General features: G+C 40.5%; 1 protein-coding gene across 5 annotated transcripts; it reads right to left on the reverse strand.

The window, feature by feature from the left end:
* Positions 1-344: 344 nt before the first annotated feature.
* atg13 (ATG13 autophagy related 13 homolog (S. cerevisiae)) lies at positions 345-14570 on the reverse strand. 5 transcript variants are annotated; one of them, XM_058622434.1, is made up of 18 exons: positions 14417-14570; positions 13937-14017; positions 13390-13470; positions 13170-13289; positions 12857-12903; positions 7765-7905; positions 7557-7597; positions 6926-7022; positions 6693-6800; positions 5854-5947; positions 5625-5723; positions 4670-4738; positions 4131-4237; positions 3752-3893; positions 3554-3631; positions 2740-2847; positions 2472-2600; positions 345-1326 (listed from the first exon to the last, which is right to left on the reverse strand). In XM_058622434.1, exons 2-18 carry the CDS (start codon positions 14003-14005, stop codon positions 1249-1251), a joined length of 1608 nt encoding a protein of 535 aa, XP_058478417.1. In that variant the 5' UTR covers positions 14006-14017; positions 14417-14570; the 3' UTR covers positions 345-1248. The 5 variants fall into 5 exon arrangements, with proteins under 5 accessions (XP_058478417.1, XP_058478418.1, XP_058478420.1 ...); XM_058622435.1 differs by lacking the exon at positions 14417-14570 and adding an exon at positions 14107-14329; XM_058622437.1 differs by lacking the exon at positions 5625-5723.
* Between the last annotated feature and the right edge of the window lie 11 nt (positions 14571-14581).

Here is a 14581-nt window from a genome sequence, read left to right on the forward strand (position 1 = left end):
GGGGGGGGAAATCATTTGAGAACGGTGTACAAGGAACTCAGTCAAACTTTATAGACGATTCAAAAAAAGAAGCAGATTCCCACACAGCAACTTTTACAGTACTGAGCAGCCTCTTCCACATCAGGCGGGTGATAAACACAGTGAGCTTATTTTTAAATTGGTGTGATCATCCTTTGCATTTTAAAATGGCATCAATTCTTCAGGTGCACTGCGGGGTGAAACAGTGGGAACAGCTGTGAAACCTTTGCACAGAGCTGTGTACAGTGCAACATGACTCGTTTCTAGCAGAATGGGGTTCAGACGACATGAACACTGTTTAAAATAAATAAAAGATCTGATGCCAGTTTCATCAGAATAACCATGCTTTATTAGGCAGGACACCTGGACCAATGGCAAATGTTTAAATTAAAGCTTTCAAACCAATCTACAGACCTGGTGTCTTGTGCAGACTGTTCTATAACAAAATCCCTACTATATACGATGTACACACTTGTGTAGACGGTCATAGTTTAGTAGGAAGCTGAAAGGAGAGCAATCAATCCTCCATTAAGATTTGAGCCATTACATTAAATGTGTACTTTTTTCAAGCAACCTGGGAATATTATAATCTGATAGTTGAGGGGCTTACTTGACAAATTCACTCAAAATGGAGAATGAGTCTTTTGGTTTTTTTTAAGTTAAATGAATGTTTTTCTCTGCCCAATATAGAAAAAATAAAACTTTTGTTTAAGACATTTGAGAAGAAAGTTTTGGGAAACACCAAATAACATTTTATGAAATTGTATGGACCAAACAATGAATCAATTATGAAAATCATTGCCCTACTTGTGGTGGTTAGAATCCCCAGTCCAGCTGGGTTTTAAATGAGGCTCATCTTACAACACTTCGTACGATACACAATGAGTTGATTTTTTTTTTAGCTTGAATATAATCACAGACTGATGTATATGAAATCATCAGCAGGGACGGAGATTATAGCAAAGTACAGTGCAAAACTGTCTGCTCTTTATTCGCATGGCTTTCTCAATTGGAAAAAAAAAACATGTGACTTCCTGATAACAGCAGCTTGAATGAGCACTATCAGACTGAGGGAGGACATGGTTAAGTATTTACAGTGATAAGGGCGGTGTGTACAGCACAGTGAGCAAATGTGAAGGGGAAAAAAATGCCAAATGATGAGCTTCACATCTAGTGTGTGTGATTCTCACAAGACAAAACTACAGAGTCTCCTCTCCTGTCCACCTTCTCTTAATGGAGCATGTCCACAAAAGCGTCAAACTCGTCGATGTTTTTCTCGTAGAGGGCCAGTTTCTCTGGCAGGGAGTCCTGCAGATTGAAAACATTTGATTAGTAGTATCGGGGGGCAGTCCATGGCCAAGAGGAAAAAGGAATTGTAATCGGAGGGTTGACGGGTCAAATCCCGGTATGGGTGCCTTCCCAGCCCTGTGCTGCACACTGCTCCTGCGCCTGGCTTGTGTGTGTGTTACTACTGGTGTATAAAAAGGATGGGTTAAATGCAGAGGTCAATGTCACTAATTAGTGCGTGCAAAACATGAGAAATTCTAAAACATGTTAATCATGTGGAGGATAAAGCGGCAGAAGATGAGTGAGTAATAAATTTTTTTTAAAAACGCCGTATCTCTAACGCCTCTAACACCTGCTACTGCATTCAAATTTTGTCACTGGCGTCTTATGGTGAGTGCCATTTGTAGTTGGAACTCAGAATGTATGGCTGCCTCCATACAAGCACTGCTATTTTTGACCAATAATAACACTTTTGTCCTATGTGTTTCACACAATACTGTTGAATTTTTAAATCAAAGTCATGTTGTTGTTTAAAATCCCATGTTGAGCGTTGGTATTCTGACTTCCGAGTTCCGATGCAAATGGAACCCAGGATTACTTTTCCATCAAACAAGCATGGAGCTCGTCATCCCAGACCCCTTTTTTTTTTTATAAACGCTGTTGCTTCATTGCCTCTCTCTCCACCTATTGAAACTCATTCGCAGTGGAAAATCCACACTGCGGTGGAAACTTGGTGTCAGATTTCACTACCAGACCACGCCCACTACACTGCTGTACACTCTTCCTCTCTCAGCCCACTTCTTGGCATTTTTTCATTAGCCTTAGAGAGCGGGATTTACTGTTGATCACAGTGGAAATCATGCAGAATTTGCCATCATTTGATAGAGAGGTTGTGACGTTGAGCCCAGCTTCATTTGACAGCACAGTATCTACAGCCTCCAACAAACTCACCTGTATTTGATTTGACTTCATGAACCCGATAATGAGTTTAAAAGCACTTTATGTAAAGTAAAATGTTTAGTTTGAAGTTCTGTATTTGCACATGATAAAATGATGTTCCGCTGCATTGTTTGAACACTTTTTGCTGGTAAAATAAAAAACAAAACAAAAAACTGAATTCAGAAATTTATAAAAACATAAAAATATTTGGGAAAACACTAACTTACCAGGTCGTCGGCCATGGACTGGGAGCTGATGTGTAGTGAGAGGCTTGCCAGCTGTGGGGGGTTCTGAAACTCTCTGTAGAAGGTGCCCAGATCCATTGGCAGCAAGTCGTCTTTAGAAAAGGCAGGTTTCTAAGAAAGGAACAGAAACAGACACAAAATGTCTAAAAATATGTTTTACTCACCTGATTAATTCTTGTCAAAAATAGTGAAAGCAAAACATTTTTAAAACTTTTTTCCACATATAGTGAAAATATATACTATAACGTACAAAGTCCACCATGACAAAATCGTCCTGTTGCCCCGATCCTTCTGAGCCTTGAGAGTGAAGGCTGGCCTGCAGCGGGGATGGACAGGGAGGGGAGGCTGGAGGCTGCACCTGAAAACACACAAGAACGAAAACGTGTCTCAGCACAAAAAAAAAGGGAGAAATTCTCTCTCTTTATACACTATGTACAGTATGTTGGAAAACAATTATTTCTGATCATGCTTTTTAGGTGTGTCAAAAATTATTATACAATCATGAGTTAACTGCAACAGCTCCTACACTACTACCTTTGGTTTGATAGCTAGCTGAGATGTATCTGTCCCGAAAAGGTGTCTTACATGGATGCTTAAAACAAAGATGAAAATGTTGCTTCTCTACACGTTTGATACAGAAGTGTTTATGTTAATATTCTGTACAAACAATGATGTTCAGCTACTTTGGTCACCACTACAGCATGAATATGAACCTGTGTGTTTTCTACTGCTTTATCCTCCGCATTAGTCAGACGTAGGGACAGGCATGTCTAACAAAAATGCTATTCATGGTATTATTACTCATATATATGAATATTCTGAACTCCAGTACATGAAAGCTAGTGAAATATAAAAAAATAATGCAGGTTGAGTTAATGGGAATACTAACACTAACTAATAGATACACCACAAGTTATCCAGTGATTGGAGTAGAAAGTTTACTCGCAATACTTGATAAAAACTAATACTAAGAAGAGATTTTATTTTTTTCATTTTATACGCACTTTAAAAACTAAAATATTCTGTTGTTATGAAAGCATTGAAGTAAGAACGTGTACTGCTACCATTAGGTCATCCTCCTCTGACTCCAAGCCTCGAGGAGCAAACGCAGCAAATGGCAGGTCCAGACTGGCTGCAGTTATCTACACACACACACACACACACACACACGCAACTAAATTCAATGTCCTCTCCATTGATGCATACATGAGAGGATGTACATTGAGACAAACAGGAAATAAACGGAACTACATTTGGTTTACCTCTGTACTGGGTTTATTGACAAAGGCTCCCACTTTCCTTGTGAACTCATTGAGAGACTCCACTGGGTCAGCGGGAGAATCGCTCCTCCTCCCTCCGTCCCTCTTTTTTTCTCCACTCTGTGACAGACCATCATCATCACCACTGTGAAGAGGGAGGAGACAGGGTTACAGATGGTGAATTCCATTTGTAGTCAGAACCCGGAAATTTCCGAGCAACTTTGCCAACCCCGACATGGGATTCCAAAATGGCTGCTGCCACATAAACACTGCATAATTCTATCATATATGTATATATACATGTATATGTATATGTATATGTATATATATATATATATATATATATATACACACATTTAGTCAGATGTGAGGAGAGATTTACCTGCTGCCAGGTGTATTGGGGGTGTGTTCTACTGTCAGATGGGCATCTGCTCCATGTGGCTGGACGGGAGCCGATGCAACCCCACCCTCTTTCCCAGCATGCAATGCCTGAAGAAAAAATTGTCGAAAACAGTGTTTGTAAAAATTAGGGCTAGTTTCAGACTGAACTTGCAAAAATAAATAACTGGAGTTGAAACAGAAAAAGCAGAATTAGATTTGATGTGTAAAACCTTTAACATAAACATAAACACTGACATGCTGTAAACAGATGTATGCATCCAACATTATGTGATCAGGATGAGAGTGAGAGCTGCCACAAAGCTGGAACTGTATTAGCTCGTTTGTAAATGTATCGGCACTAAAAGTATTATTAAGAGCTAAGTTGTAAAAAAGAAACTGCATCACACAGTTACCAATAGCAATATTGGACAATAAAATGTTGTATTGAAGAATACCTAATGAAAATATAGAATTGATGGATTTAACAATCTCAACTATGTATCTGGAAGTGAAGTGATTGTTGAGCGACTTCAGCATCACCTGGTTTGGATTAGCAGCAGGGTGACAGAGCTCAGCAGAAGGCTGGTAGTATAATCTGGATGAATAAAGCTAAGAGAAAAAGGAACAAGAGGAAATAGTGATCAGTAAATTTTTTATATAAAAATAAAGGTTTAGTCAAATGCAGTGACTCAGGCTGAAGTGAAAACATCAGAAGTTCTGTTCCTGTAATGGCTCAAAGATTAGTGTGGGTTTCTACTGTCACACTAGAGATGGAGATGATAAGAAATGAAATGGAAATCACAATGAAATGGCGGCAATCACAGCGAAATGCAGCTAAAATGGCTACATCCACATTACAGTGCTTTTTATTTAAGACAATTTATTTAACAATTTAAATCTGCTCTGGATAAACCTGCCATCAACTCTACCTGGTGATATTGAGCCTTGAAAATATTAGGTGTGAAAGTGTCTCCTTCAAAAACGTTGGCCACATTTGTCGAAGGCTGAGACCGTGACATTGTTTCGATCAATATTCGATTTACCATCTAGATTGTGACACCCCTACTTTTTATCCAAACCGTATCTGCTTTTTATCCACAAGGAACTGACGTTCAATAAAGCTATATTTAAAAAAAAAGGTTTGTACACAGTGTGCATTCTTTATGTGCATTTTCGCAGTTTTCTTCTCCACATTTTTATTTCCGTAGCAGTGTTACAGTGCCACATACAGGCCTGGCATATACTTTCATGAAAAGATGTCATATTTTGAAAAACATTTTAAGAACGAAAAAAAACAACCTTTGTACATGCAAAGTTCTGTTTCCGTGTGGATAAGGCCTAAGATTCTGATCAGTGGTTGTAGCCTAAGTTAGTGATTAAGCAAACACAAACGAAAAGTCTCTATGACACAACAACAGGCAACACACAACAAAAAACAAATTGTTTAGTGGCGTTTCAGAGCGTTACACTCTCACAGAGGCCAGAGCAGACTCACAGTGTGAGTGACAAGTCCAGGAGCCAATGGAAGCTGCAGACTGTCCAGGGGGAGGGGCTTAGACAGTTTAGAGGGAGACGGACTCAGTGTGCACACACACTGAGACAGAGCAGACACGCACAGTAAAGGGACATTAGGGGAGACAAAGAAAGAAGAGAGAGAAAATGAAATGAAAAAACAGGTGTGAAAATGAAGAAAAGAAGTGATAAGTGCCAAGAGTTTGTCCTACCTGAGAGGGAGGGGAGGTGGAGAATGAGGTGGTGCAGACCTCCTGTGAATCCTGAACTCCTGCAAATGGGCTTCCGTCCTCCTCATCTGGAGCTCTGGACAAAAAACAAGAAGTAGAATTCAAATGATGACGTTTTTTTAATTTCCTAGTAAGGCTGGAAATTCAAGCTGGGGGCAGGTACGTTCTTCTTCCTCCTCTTCCTCTTCTTGTAATTTTTCGTCAGGCTGCCCTCCACAAATTCTAGCAGTGTTTCCCAGTTGTAGTCGGATGTCAGAACTTCTGAGCTCATTTCCAAATAGGAAATCTTTAGTTTTAGTAGTTATTCTTAGAAAATAAGATACACGTTTTTATGTTATCTTTATGTTTAAGTAGTTATACTTAGAAAATAAGTTAGCTTTCATTTCAAAAGAAGAAACAGTAAATGTTTAATGCTACAAACAACAGAGATGCCTAGGCTCCTTACATGAACCAGCAGACCAAACTTATTTTTTACTTTACTTTTTAGTACTTCCTGTATAAACCTTTTGCCATAATGTTTGACAATAAACAATGCTTACAGTTGTTCTTGTAAAACAAAATACACTTTTGTTTTATCTTTCATTGTAATTGTTATCTCTAGAAAGTAAAATACATGATTTTGTTATTTTTAGTTGTAGTAGCTGTTCCGCACCTGTCCTAATACATTAGCTATAATAGGAAGTAGTCACACTTTGCGCATGTGCAGAACAAACTATGTTTCCAGTTCAAACTGCGCATTGACAAGCACTTTAAAGCTCTACTGTGAAGTGTTGTGGGCAGGTAATGTCATTTCAAATTAAGAAACTGCTTCCTGGACTTACCTGTAGTTGCAGGGATGCCCCATGTTTGCAGGACGCTGGTTGCTGCACGGAGGATCCACAAAGTGATCCACGATGATTCCCATGATAGGAGCCGATCGATCAAACTGCCTGCAGAGGACAACAGATACATTCATTCTATAAACCACTCTCCCATTAACTCAGTTATCTTTTTGAAATGTTTCAACTTCCTTTGCGAGAATATGATGTTGGGTTAGATACAGAGTGATATTTACCTGTTAGACATGAATGCCAGGTTGGTGCGGTAGGCACATGAGAGTGTGAGTGTGCCGACAGGGGTGCTGACGACGCCGACACGCACTGTCTGAAAACCTGAACAAAAAAAACAGAAAGCATCAGTAAACATGCATTTATATAATGTAATGAAGTTTTCTTTATTGTGACTGCAACCACTTCATTTATTCTTATTAAGCTGTTTTTGTCTAATGTTTCAATATATTATGACATCAACAGGAAAACCACACATTAAAAAGGTCATTAGTTGCTTTAATATGCATGTATATGTATAAAGAGTGTAATTTAAAATAGTTTTGTTTTGAGTATGTAAACATAATTGCAGTTTGAAAACAGTACATTAATATTGCCTAAATAGAATATTAATAGTATGTGAACAGTGTGTTAACAGTAGTGTCTTCCATAAAAGTATTCAAACCACTCTGCACTGTATTCTGATGCATGGCTGAGAAGTTAAAAGGGGCTATACTTAAATTTTTTTTAAAAACTTTGACCTGTGGAGGGCAGCATTACACCTGAGTGTACAGCCTGCAGTGGTACTAATAGTAGTAGGAGGCAAAACATTATCAAATGTATTTGAAGAATAGGTAAGTATGCTGGATTTGTAGTTACCTTCTCCTAATCCACTGAGCTGCACTTCCCCAAAGTAGATCCTTGTCAGCAGAGACAGAAACAAGACAAAATGGTAGGTTTAGAGGATCTGACTGAATATTCATTCACCAGCAACAACAACGCTGAAGCAGAAACTTGCTGTAGAAAAAATAAAAGACTGGAAGTTATTGAAACTCTTTAGTCAGATTAACATGCTACTGCCACAGACCTGTATAATATAACATAGTTGTGTCCCTGCTTTCTGGACAGCTTATAGGCTGGTGTCACTCTGGTGATGGCCAGCAGAGACTTGAGAAGGACAGACAGACGGTTGTAGACAGTGTATGACACCTTGATATCCTTATCGCACCTGCAGCAGAAACAGACAACATGATGACTCATCAAATCATTCAAACACTCAATTCAATTATCGGATTCATTTTCAAAACGTCCACATTTTCATGCATCTTTTAACTCTATTCTACTCATTCATACTTTCAGAGACCCACCATTCAAATGTCAAAATATTGAAATTTTTAACTTTTCAAGATTAACTGTCTGGACACAGCAGGTAAGGTTGGGGAAAATCTTCTCCCTCTACACAAACGACTGCACCTCAAAGGACGTTCAGAGACGGTGATGAGTCTCCCTACAGAGGGGAGGTTGAACAGCTAATTGTTTGGTGTGGTCAGGACAACCTGGAGTTTAACATGCTCAAGACTGTGGCGATGACAGTGGACTTAAGGAGATATCTCCCTACACTGCCCCCCATTACGCACTGGACAATGGACTGGACAACGCACAACAATTCTGTGCCTGTGGTGGAGACATACAGGTTTCTGGGATCCACAATCCTGAAGGACCTGGACCTGAAGCTCACCCTGCCACAGGAGCTGCTGATCACCTTTTACACAGCAATGTCTATTCTCATCCATCACTGTGTGGTTGGGATCAGCCACCAAACAGGGCAGAAACAGACTAAATCCAGGACTTGTATACCTCCAGAGTCAGAAAGCGGGCAGGCAACATCTGTGCAGACCCATCAAATCTTCAGTTAAAGCATGCGAGAGACGTGGTAGAAATATAAAGACAACATTAACCTGAAAGCAGCTGATGCTGAAACACCCTTTTGTGATTTTTTTCTGAAGACTAGCAGAGACTGTCAAGTTTTTTAATTAGACACTACAAAGGTTTTTATCACAAACTTGAGTACCGATTCCGATATCAGTGCTAGCCATTTCAAAAACATAAATGTCCAACTGTGAAATAAATATTCTTCTACCATAAATAAGAAATAAACAGCCCACAAAATGACTCAGCTAAAATGCTGCTGCTGAATTTATTTACACATTTACAGTTATATAGGATTTTTGGATTGTATCAGATTTTATATTTTTACCTGGCTGATATTCAGTATACAGATAATGAATATCTTATTGGCTCATCCCGATTTATTACGTTAAGGCCCTTAAAAGTTTTTTAAAAATTGCCCTGAAAAGACATGGACTATTGAAATTTGTGCAAGAAAGAACTTAAGTTCATATTTAGGTAAATGTCTCCCACTGTTGTTGTGCCTTTGTTTTACAACACCACCTACTCTTTCATGTGCCCTGCATTGTTTTATGTATGTAGACTAGGTCTATGCAGAACAAACATTGAGTCGTGATTACTAGCTGTGTTGTTGGCACTGTACACCGTCTCTATCTGCCATTGACATGAGATTCTATGCAGAACAATGAGCGAGTAATGTTAAGCAAGAGAGAGCAAATTACGTGATGCCTGGGAAATTCAGGGATATGTGGCTCACCAAGATAAATCACAAAGACTGGCTTGCCCAGGATCCCAAGAACAATCACTTGCCCAGATGCAGAGCATGCTGCAAATCAATAATGCTGGATGCCATGGGCGAAGCGGCTCTTACAAGTTGCCCTCCCATCTTCAGCTGTGTCAGCACATTCGGTTCTTGAATTTGAGGAAATTGAACCTGGAAAGTCCTTGAATTTAATGTCAACCGAGGTGTGGGAACCCTGGATATAATACATAAATACTATGTGTGTTTTTTTATTTCAATAATCGGCCCTTTATTATTTAATATTTAAAATGATCTGATATGTGATAGACCCATACGTTTTTTTAATAAATGTTTACAAGTTAAGCAATTTTGCGTATGTGATTTGGTGTAATTAAACTGCTGTATTTTAGAAGATGGAGGAGGAATATGTAAAAAAAAGAAATATGCATCAATTATAGGCCATTGCCTGCACTGATTTCCAAATATCAGCCACAGAAAAACCAATCAGTCAACTTCTCCCCTTACAGTCCATAAAAGTCCAGGTATAACTTAAAATAGTGTTAAAACCGTGTGCATTTGGACTTTCTGGGTATCTCATAGGACTACTGGAATTAAGCTAAGTATCACTTCTGTAGGTCTTTCTAATTTGGTTGCTATTTCATTAATTGCTATTGTATCTAGCTGAGTCAAAGAGAAAGTTGTTATTGTTGCGGTTTTGACCTAGTTTCTATTGAGCCATCACCATCACCAGGTGGGAAGTTTCATTGGCTACAGGGGAGTGGCCAACACTACTGTAACCAATCAGCCCCTAATCAGGTGTTCTTAAAAAAAAAAGAAAGAAAAAAAGGCTACATTGAAGTTCCATTGGCTACAGGGAGTGGCCACACAGCTGCAACCAATCAGCCCCTAATCAGGTGTCTTTTAAAAAGCAGCACTCACTTTGAAGCGGCAGACTCAGGAAGACGAAGGAGTCTAACAAGGAGTCTAACAAGGAGTCTAACAAGGAGTCTAACAAGGAGTCTAACAAGGAGTCTAACAAGGAGTCTAACAAGGAGTCTAACAAGGAGTCTAACAAGGAGTCTAAGTACCTGTCTGCAATTGTTTTCTACCTTTCACATATGTGCACTTTTTCCATTCCTGTTCATGTTTCTCCTCATAGATATTAAAACCTCACATTCACTCACAGCATCACCGTAATCTGACCTCACTTATCTATCCCCCCCACTCTACACACATCCAACACCTTGTTGCAGGGGAACTGCCAGTCAGCTACCCACAAGACTGAGTTCATCTCTGGCTTTGCTACAAAGCAATGCCTGGACTTCCTTGCTCTCACTGAGACTTGGATAACACCCTCCCACACAGCCACCCCTGCGCCTCTCTCCTCTGCCCACTCCTTCTCCCACACACCCAGATCCACTGGAACAGGTGGTGGGACAGGTCTGCTCATCAACTCCAATTGGACTTTCACTCTTTACCCACTGCCACACTTCTCTTCACAGTTGTTTGAATTTCATGCTGTAACTCACCCAGTAAAACTAATCATTGTCATCTACCGTCCACCAGGCCCATTGGGACACTTCTTGGAGGAACTAGATGTCCTCCTTTCAAACATCCCAGAAAATGGCCCACCACTTGTTCTTCTTGGTGATTTCAACATCCAGTCAGAAGTCATCCGATCTACTTCTACTTTCCTCTCTTTCTCTCTCACTTGCTTCTTCTCCACCAACTCACAAAGCTGGCAACCACCTTGACCTCATCTTCTCCAGAAACTGCTCCACCTCTGACCTCAAGGTAACTCCACTTCATGTCTCTGATCATTTCTTCATATCCTACTCTCCCCCACTCTCCCAATCTGATGATCTCATCTCACCAGATATTGCACTTGTCCGTTGTAACATTCGCTCTCTCTCCTCAACTATTCTATCAGCACTTCCTTCAGCTGACTCCTTCTCCCTCATGCATCCCAACTCTGCCACAGACACCTTCCTCTCTACTCTGTCCTCCTCTCTTGACTCTCTCTGTCCTCTTACTTCACGGCGGGTTCGTAAGTCCTCCCCAGCCCCGTGGTTGTCTGACTCAGGGCGTGCTGAGAGAGCCACGATACGGGCAGCAGAAAGGAAATGGAGGAAATCAAAACACCCTGACGACCTGCTTTCCTATCATTCTCTTCTCTCCACCTTCACTATCTCTGGAGCCAAACAATCTTTCTATCGGACTAAAATTCAATCCTCTTTCTCTAACCCCAAAAAACTTTTCTCGATCTTCTCTAACCTCCTTGACCCCCCCCACTCACCCTCCTCCCTCCTCCCATCTACCAATTCACTTTGTCAACTACTTCACAAAAAAAGTAGATGACATTTGCTCTTTCTCAACCCCACCTCCTGATCTCACCACTCTAACAACCACAAATTCAGCACCTCTATCCTCTTTCATCCCTCTATCTCATGATCAAGTTCTGTTATTCTCTCTCATGGTTTTTCCTATCACAGCTACGCCGATGACACCCAACTCATTCTCTCTTTTCCCAGCTCCGACACACGTAGCAGAACGGATCTCCGCTTGTCTGACCGACATTTCTCAGTGGATGTCTGACCATCGCCTGAAACTCAATCTCGACAAGACTGAGTTTCTTTTTCCCTCAGGAAAGGGCTCTCCCACCACAGATCTAACCATCACTCTCGACAACTCTGTGGTAGCTCCTTCTCATACTGCAAGTAACCTGGGTGTGACACTTGATGACCAACTCTCCCTCACTGCCAACATTGCTGCAACAGCTCGATCTTGCAGATACATGTTGCACAACAGCAGAAGGATACGGCCTCTCCTAACCCAGAAGGCGGCACAGATTCTGGTCCAGGCTCTTGTCATCTCACGCTTGGACTACTGCAACTCCTTCCTGGCTGGTCTCCCTGCGTGTGCCATATGACCTCTGCAACTCATCCAGAATGCAGCAGCTCGACTGGTCTTCAACTTAGCAAAATTCTCCCACACTACACCACTCCTCCGCTCCCTTCAATGGCTTCCTGTAGCTGCTCGCAGACTCTAGTGCTTGCATTCCATGCTACAAACGTATCCGGTCCAGCCTACATCCAGGACATGATCAAAACCTACACCCCAGCCCGCCCACTCCGCTCTGCATCGGCAAACCGGCTTGCTGACCCCTCACTGAGAGGATCGCAGAAGCATTTGCAGAACTCAAGACTGTTCACTGTCCTAGCTCCCAAATGGTGGAACGAGCTCCACATCAACATCCAGACAGCGGAAAGCCTCCACATCTTCCGCCGCCGACTAAAAACACATTTCCTCCGACTCTACCTCGACTAAGGCGACGACACAAAAAAACTTGCTTATACATCGCACTTATGACTAGCCCTTCATAGTTTGGCTTACTTGAAGCTCTTACTTCTAGCTCTTATTTGTACCCAAATGTTTAAATGCACTTATTGTAAGTCGCTTTGGATAATAACCATTCCTGGTCACTTTGGCCAAAAAAAAAATATTAAATAAATAATAAACGCTCACTCACTTTTCATTCATTTCCAGACACCATGTCTCTAATTCCATTGAATCCCCCTGAATGGGACAGAGAAGGACAAAGTGTTGATCAAGGAACGTAAATACGTGACTGACAATAACTGTATCATCATTAAGAGAAGACAAGTAGTCTTATGACAGTAATTCATATAATACTGGTGTTATTTATAGGTGTCATGCACATGTTTTCAACATGCAGAGTCATAGAACTACTGCATGGTTATTTTCATTAAGATTATGTGAAATAATTTGAGGAGTTTTATGATGTTTATAAAAGGATTTTTATATACGATGAGAGGCTTTACCTCTGATGTCTTCAGGGAGATCTCAACACACATGGAGCGACCGATGCCTGGGAGTTGTCCAGCCAGTGCTTTCTTGGCTTCAAGAGTAACCTCAGGTATGTCTTTGATGGCCAAATTAAACTGAAGGACATAGCAAAACAAAAATAATTAAATAGACATTCACTAACTCTGTTACAGACCAAATAAGGTACAGATAACAATTTTTACAGAATATGTTTACCCAGTCAGAGCCTGTAGGTGATGAGGAAGAGCGAGTGCAGATTTTCTCTCCAAGCCGGGCTTGGACGATTACCTGAACAGTCTAAGACACACACAACCTGATATAAGACGGTTGTTTACAGCAGTGTTATTCAAATTTTATACAGTGACCCACTTTTTAAACAATTGTGACCAAACCACAATATAAACTGCAACCAGAGCAAATTTGCATGAATACGTTTGGTAAATGAATTACAACTTAATTTCTAGTCTTTTAATGCATTTATTATGCATGTCTTTTAATACATATACACACAAATCTTAACAAAAAGGGTTGGGAGACATTCTGCAAGTCTTCTGCAACTCATCTATGTGTCTTTGAGAACCACAGGTTTACAGGACATGCTTACTTACTGTGCTACTGATAAGTAGTAGTTTTTTTTTTTTTTTTTAAAGAGTACATGAGTCCACATGATATACTTTGAACTGTGCCTTTGGAAAAACAGAGTTACAGCAATGGCTTCATCCATGACTATTTAGACGTTTGTTAGCAGCAGCTTTTTTTTTACCTTCAAAGCAAAGAACTTAATGAACTTGTCCAAGTCCTTTTTATCCTGGGGACTTAGGTCACTGTCCATTTTGACACGACCCTGTAATGCAGCATGACAAAACATCCAGATTCGTGAACAGAACACATACAGTACATACAGACTGATGCAACATGATGCTACAAACCAACCGTCTTTAGAAGTTACATGGCGCATGTTGTTTGTAGCTGTTTAGTTTTACAGCTTCTGTCACAAGCTACGAAACGAGGCCTCTACATTGACATTATGACAAGGAGCTAGTGTTAAACCACAGGGCTATGACAACCACTGTACACTATACACTACGCTGCCTACTGAATTAGAAAAGCGAAAACAGTGCAACGTATTCAGGACTAATTCGTCATCTTTAAAGACAAGGCACTGACGCACAGCCAAATGGCTAACGTTAGCTAGCTAGCTGAATACGACGCACTTCAAATTCAAGATGAAAACACAACTTACATCAGCTTTTGCCTTAGAAATGACGCGTCAGCAAAAACAACAATAAAAAAAACAAGTTAACAAGTGTGACGTTCAAAGCCGCGTTCTACAGACATTTATTCATCCATGTCAGATGTTTACATGTCTGTTTATCTCCTCCATGTCGACGTGTTTGGATAGCGAGGC

The sequence above is a fragment of the Solea solea genome, chromosome 2, assembly GCF_958295425.1.
Source record: "Solea solea chromosome 2, fSolSol10.1, whole genome shotgun sequence".
NCBI lineage: Eukaryota > Metazoa > Chordata > Actinopteri > Pleuronectiformes > Soleidae > Solea > Solea solea.

Coding starts and splice junctions, on each gene's coding strand:
- atg13 (XM_058622434.1), bottom strand. CDS start 14,005: ATGGACAGTGACCTAAGTCCCCAGGATAAAAAGGACTTGGACAAGTTC. Junction 13,471..13,936: donor TTAAGTTCTTTGCTTTGAAG/GTAAAAAAAAAG, acceptor TGTGTGTCTTAG/ACTGTTCAGGTAATCGTCCA. Junction 5,948..6,692: donor GGGCATCCCTGCAACTACAG/GTAAGTCCAGGA, acceptor TTTTTTGTCCAG/AGCTCCAGATGAGGAGGACG.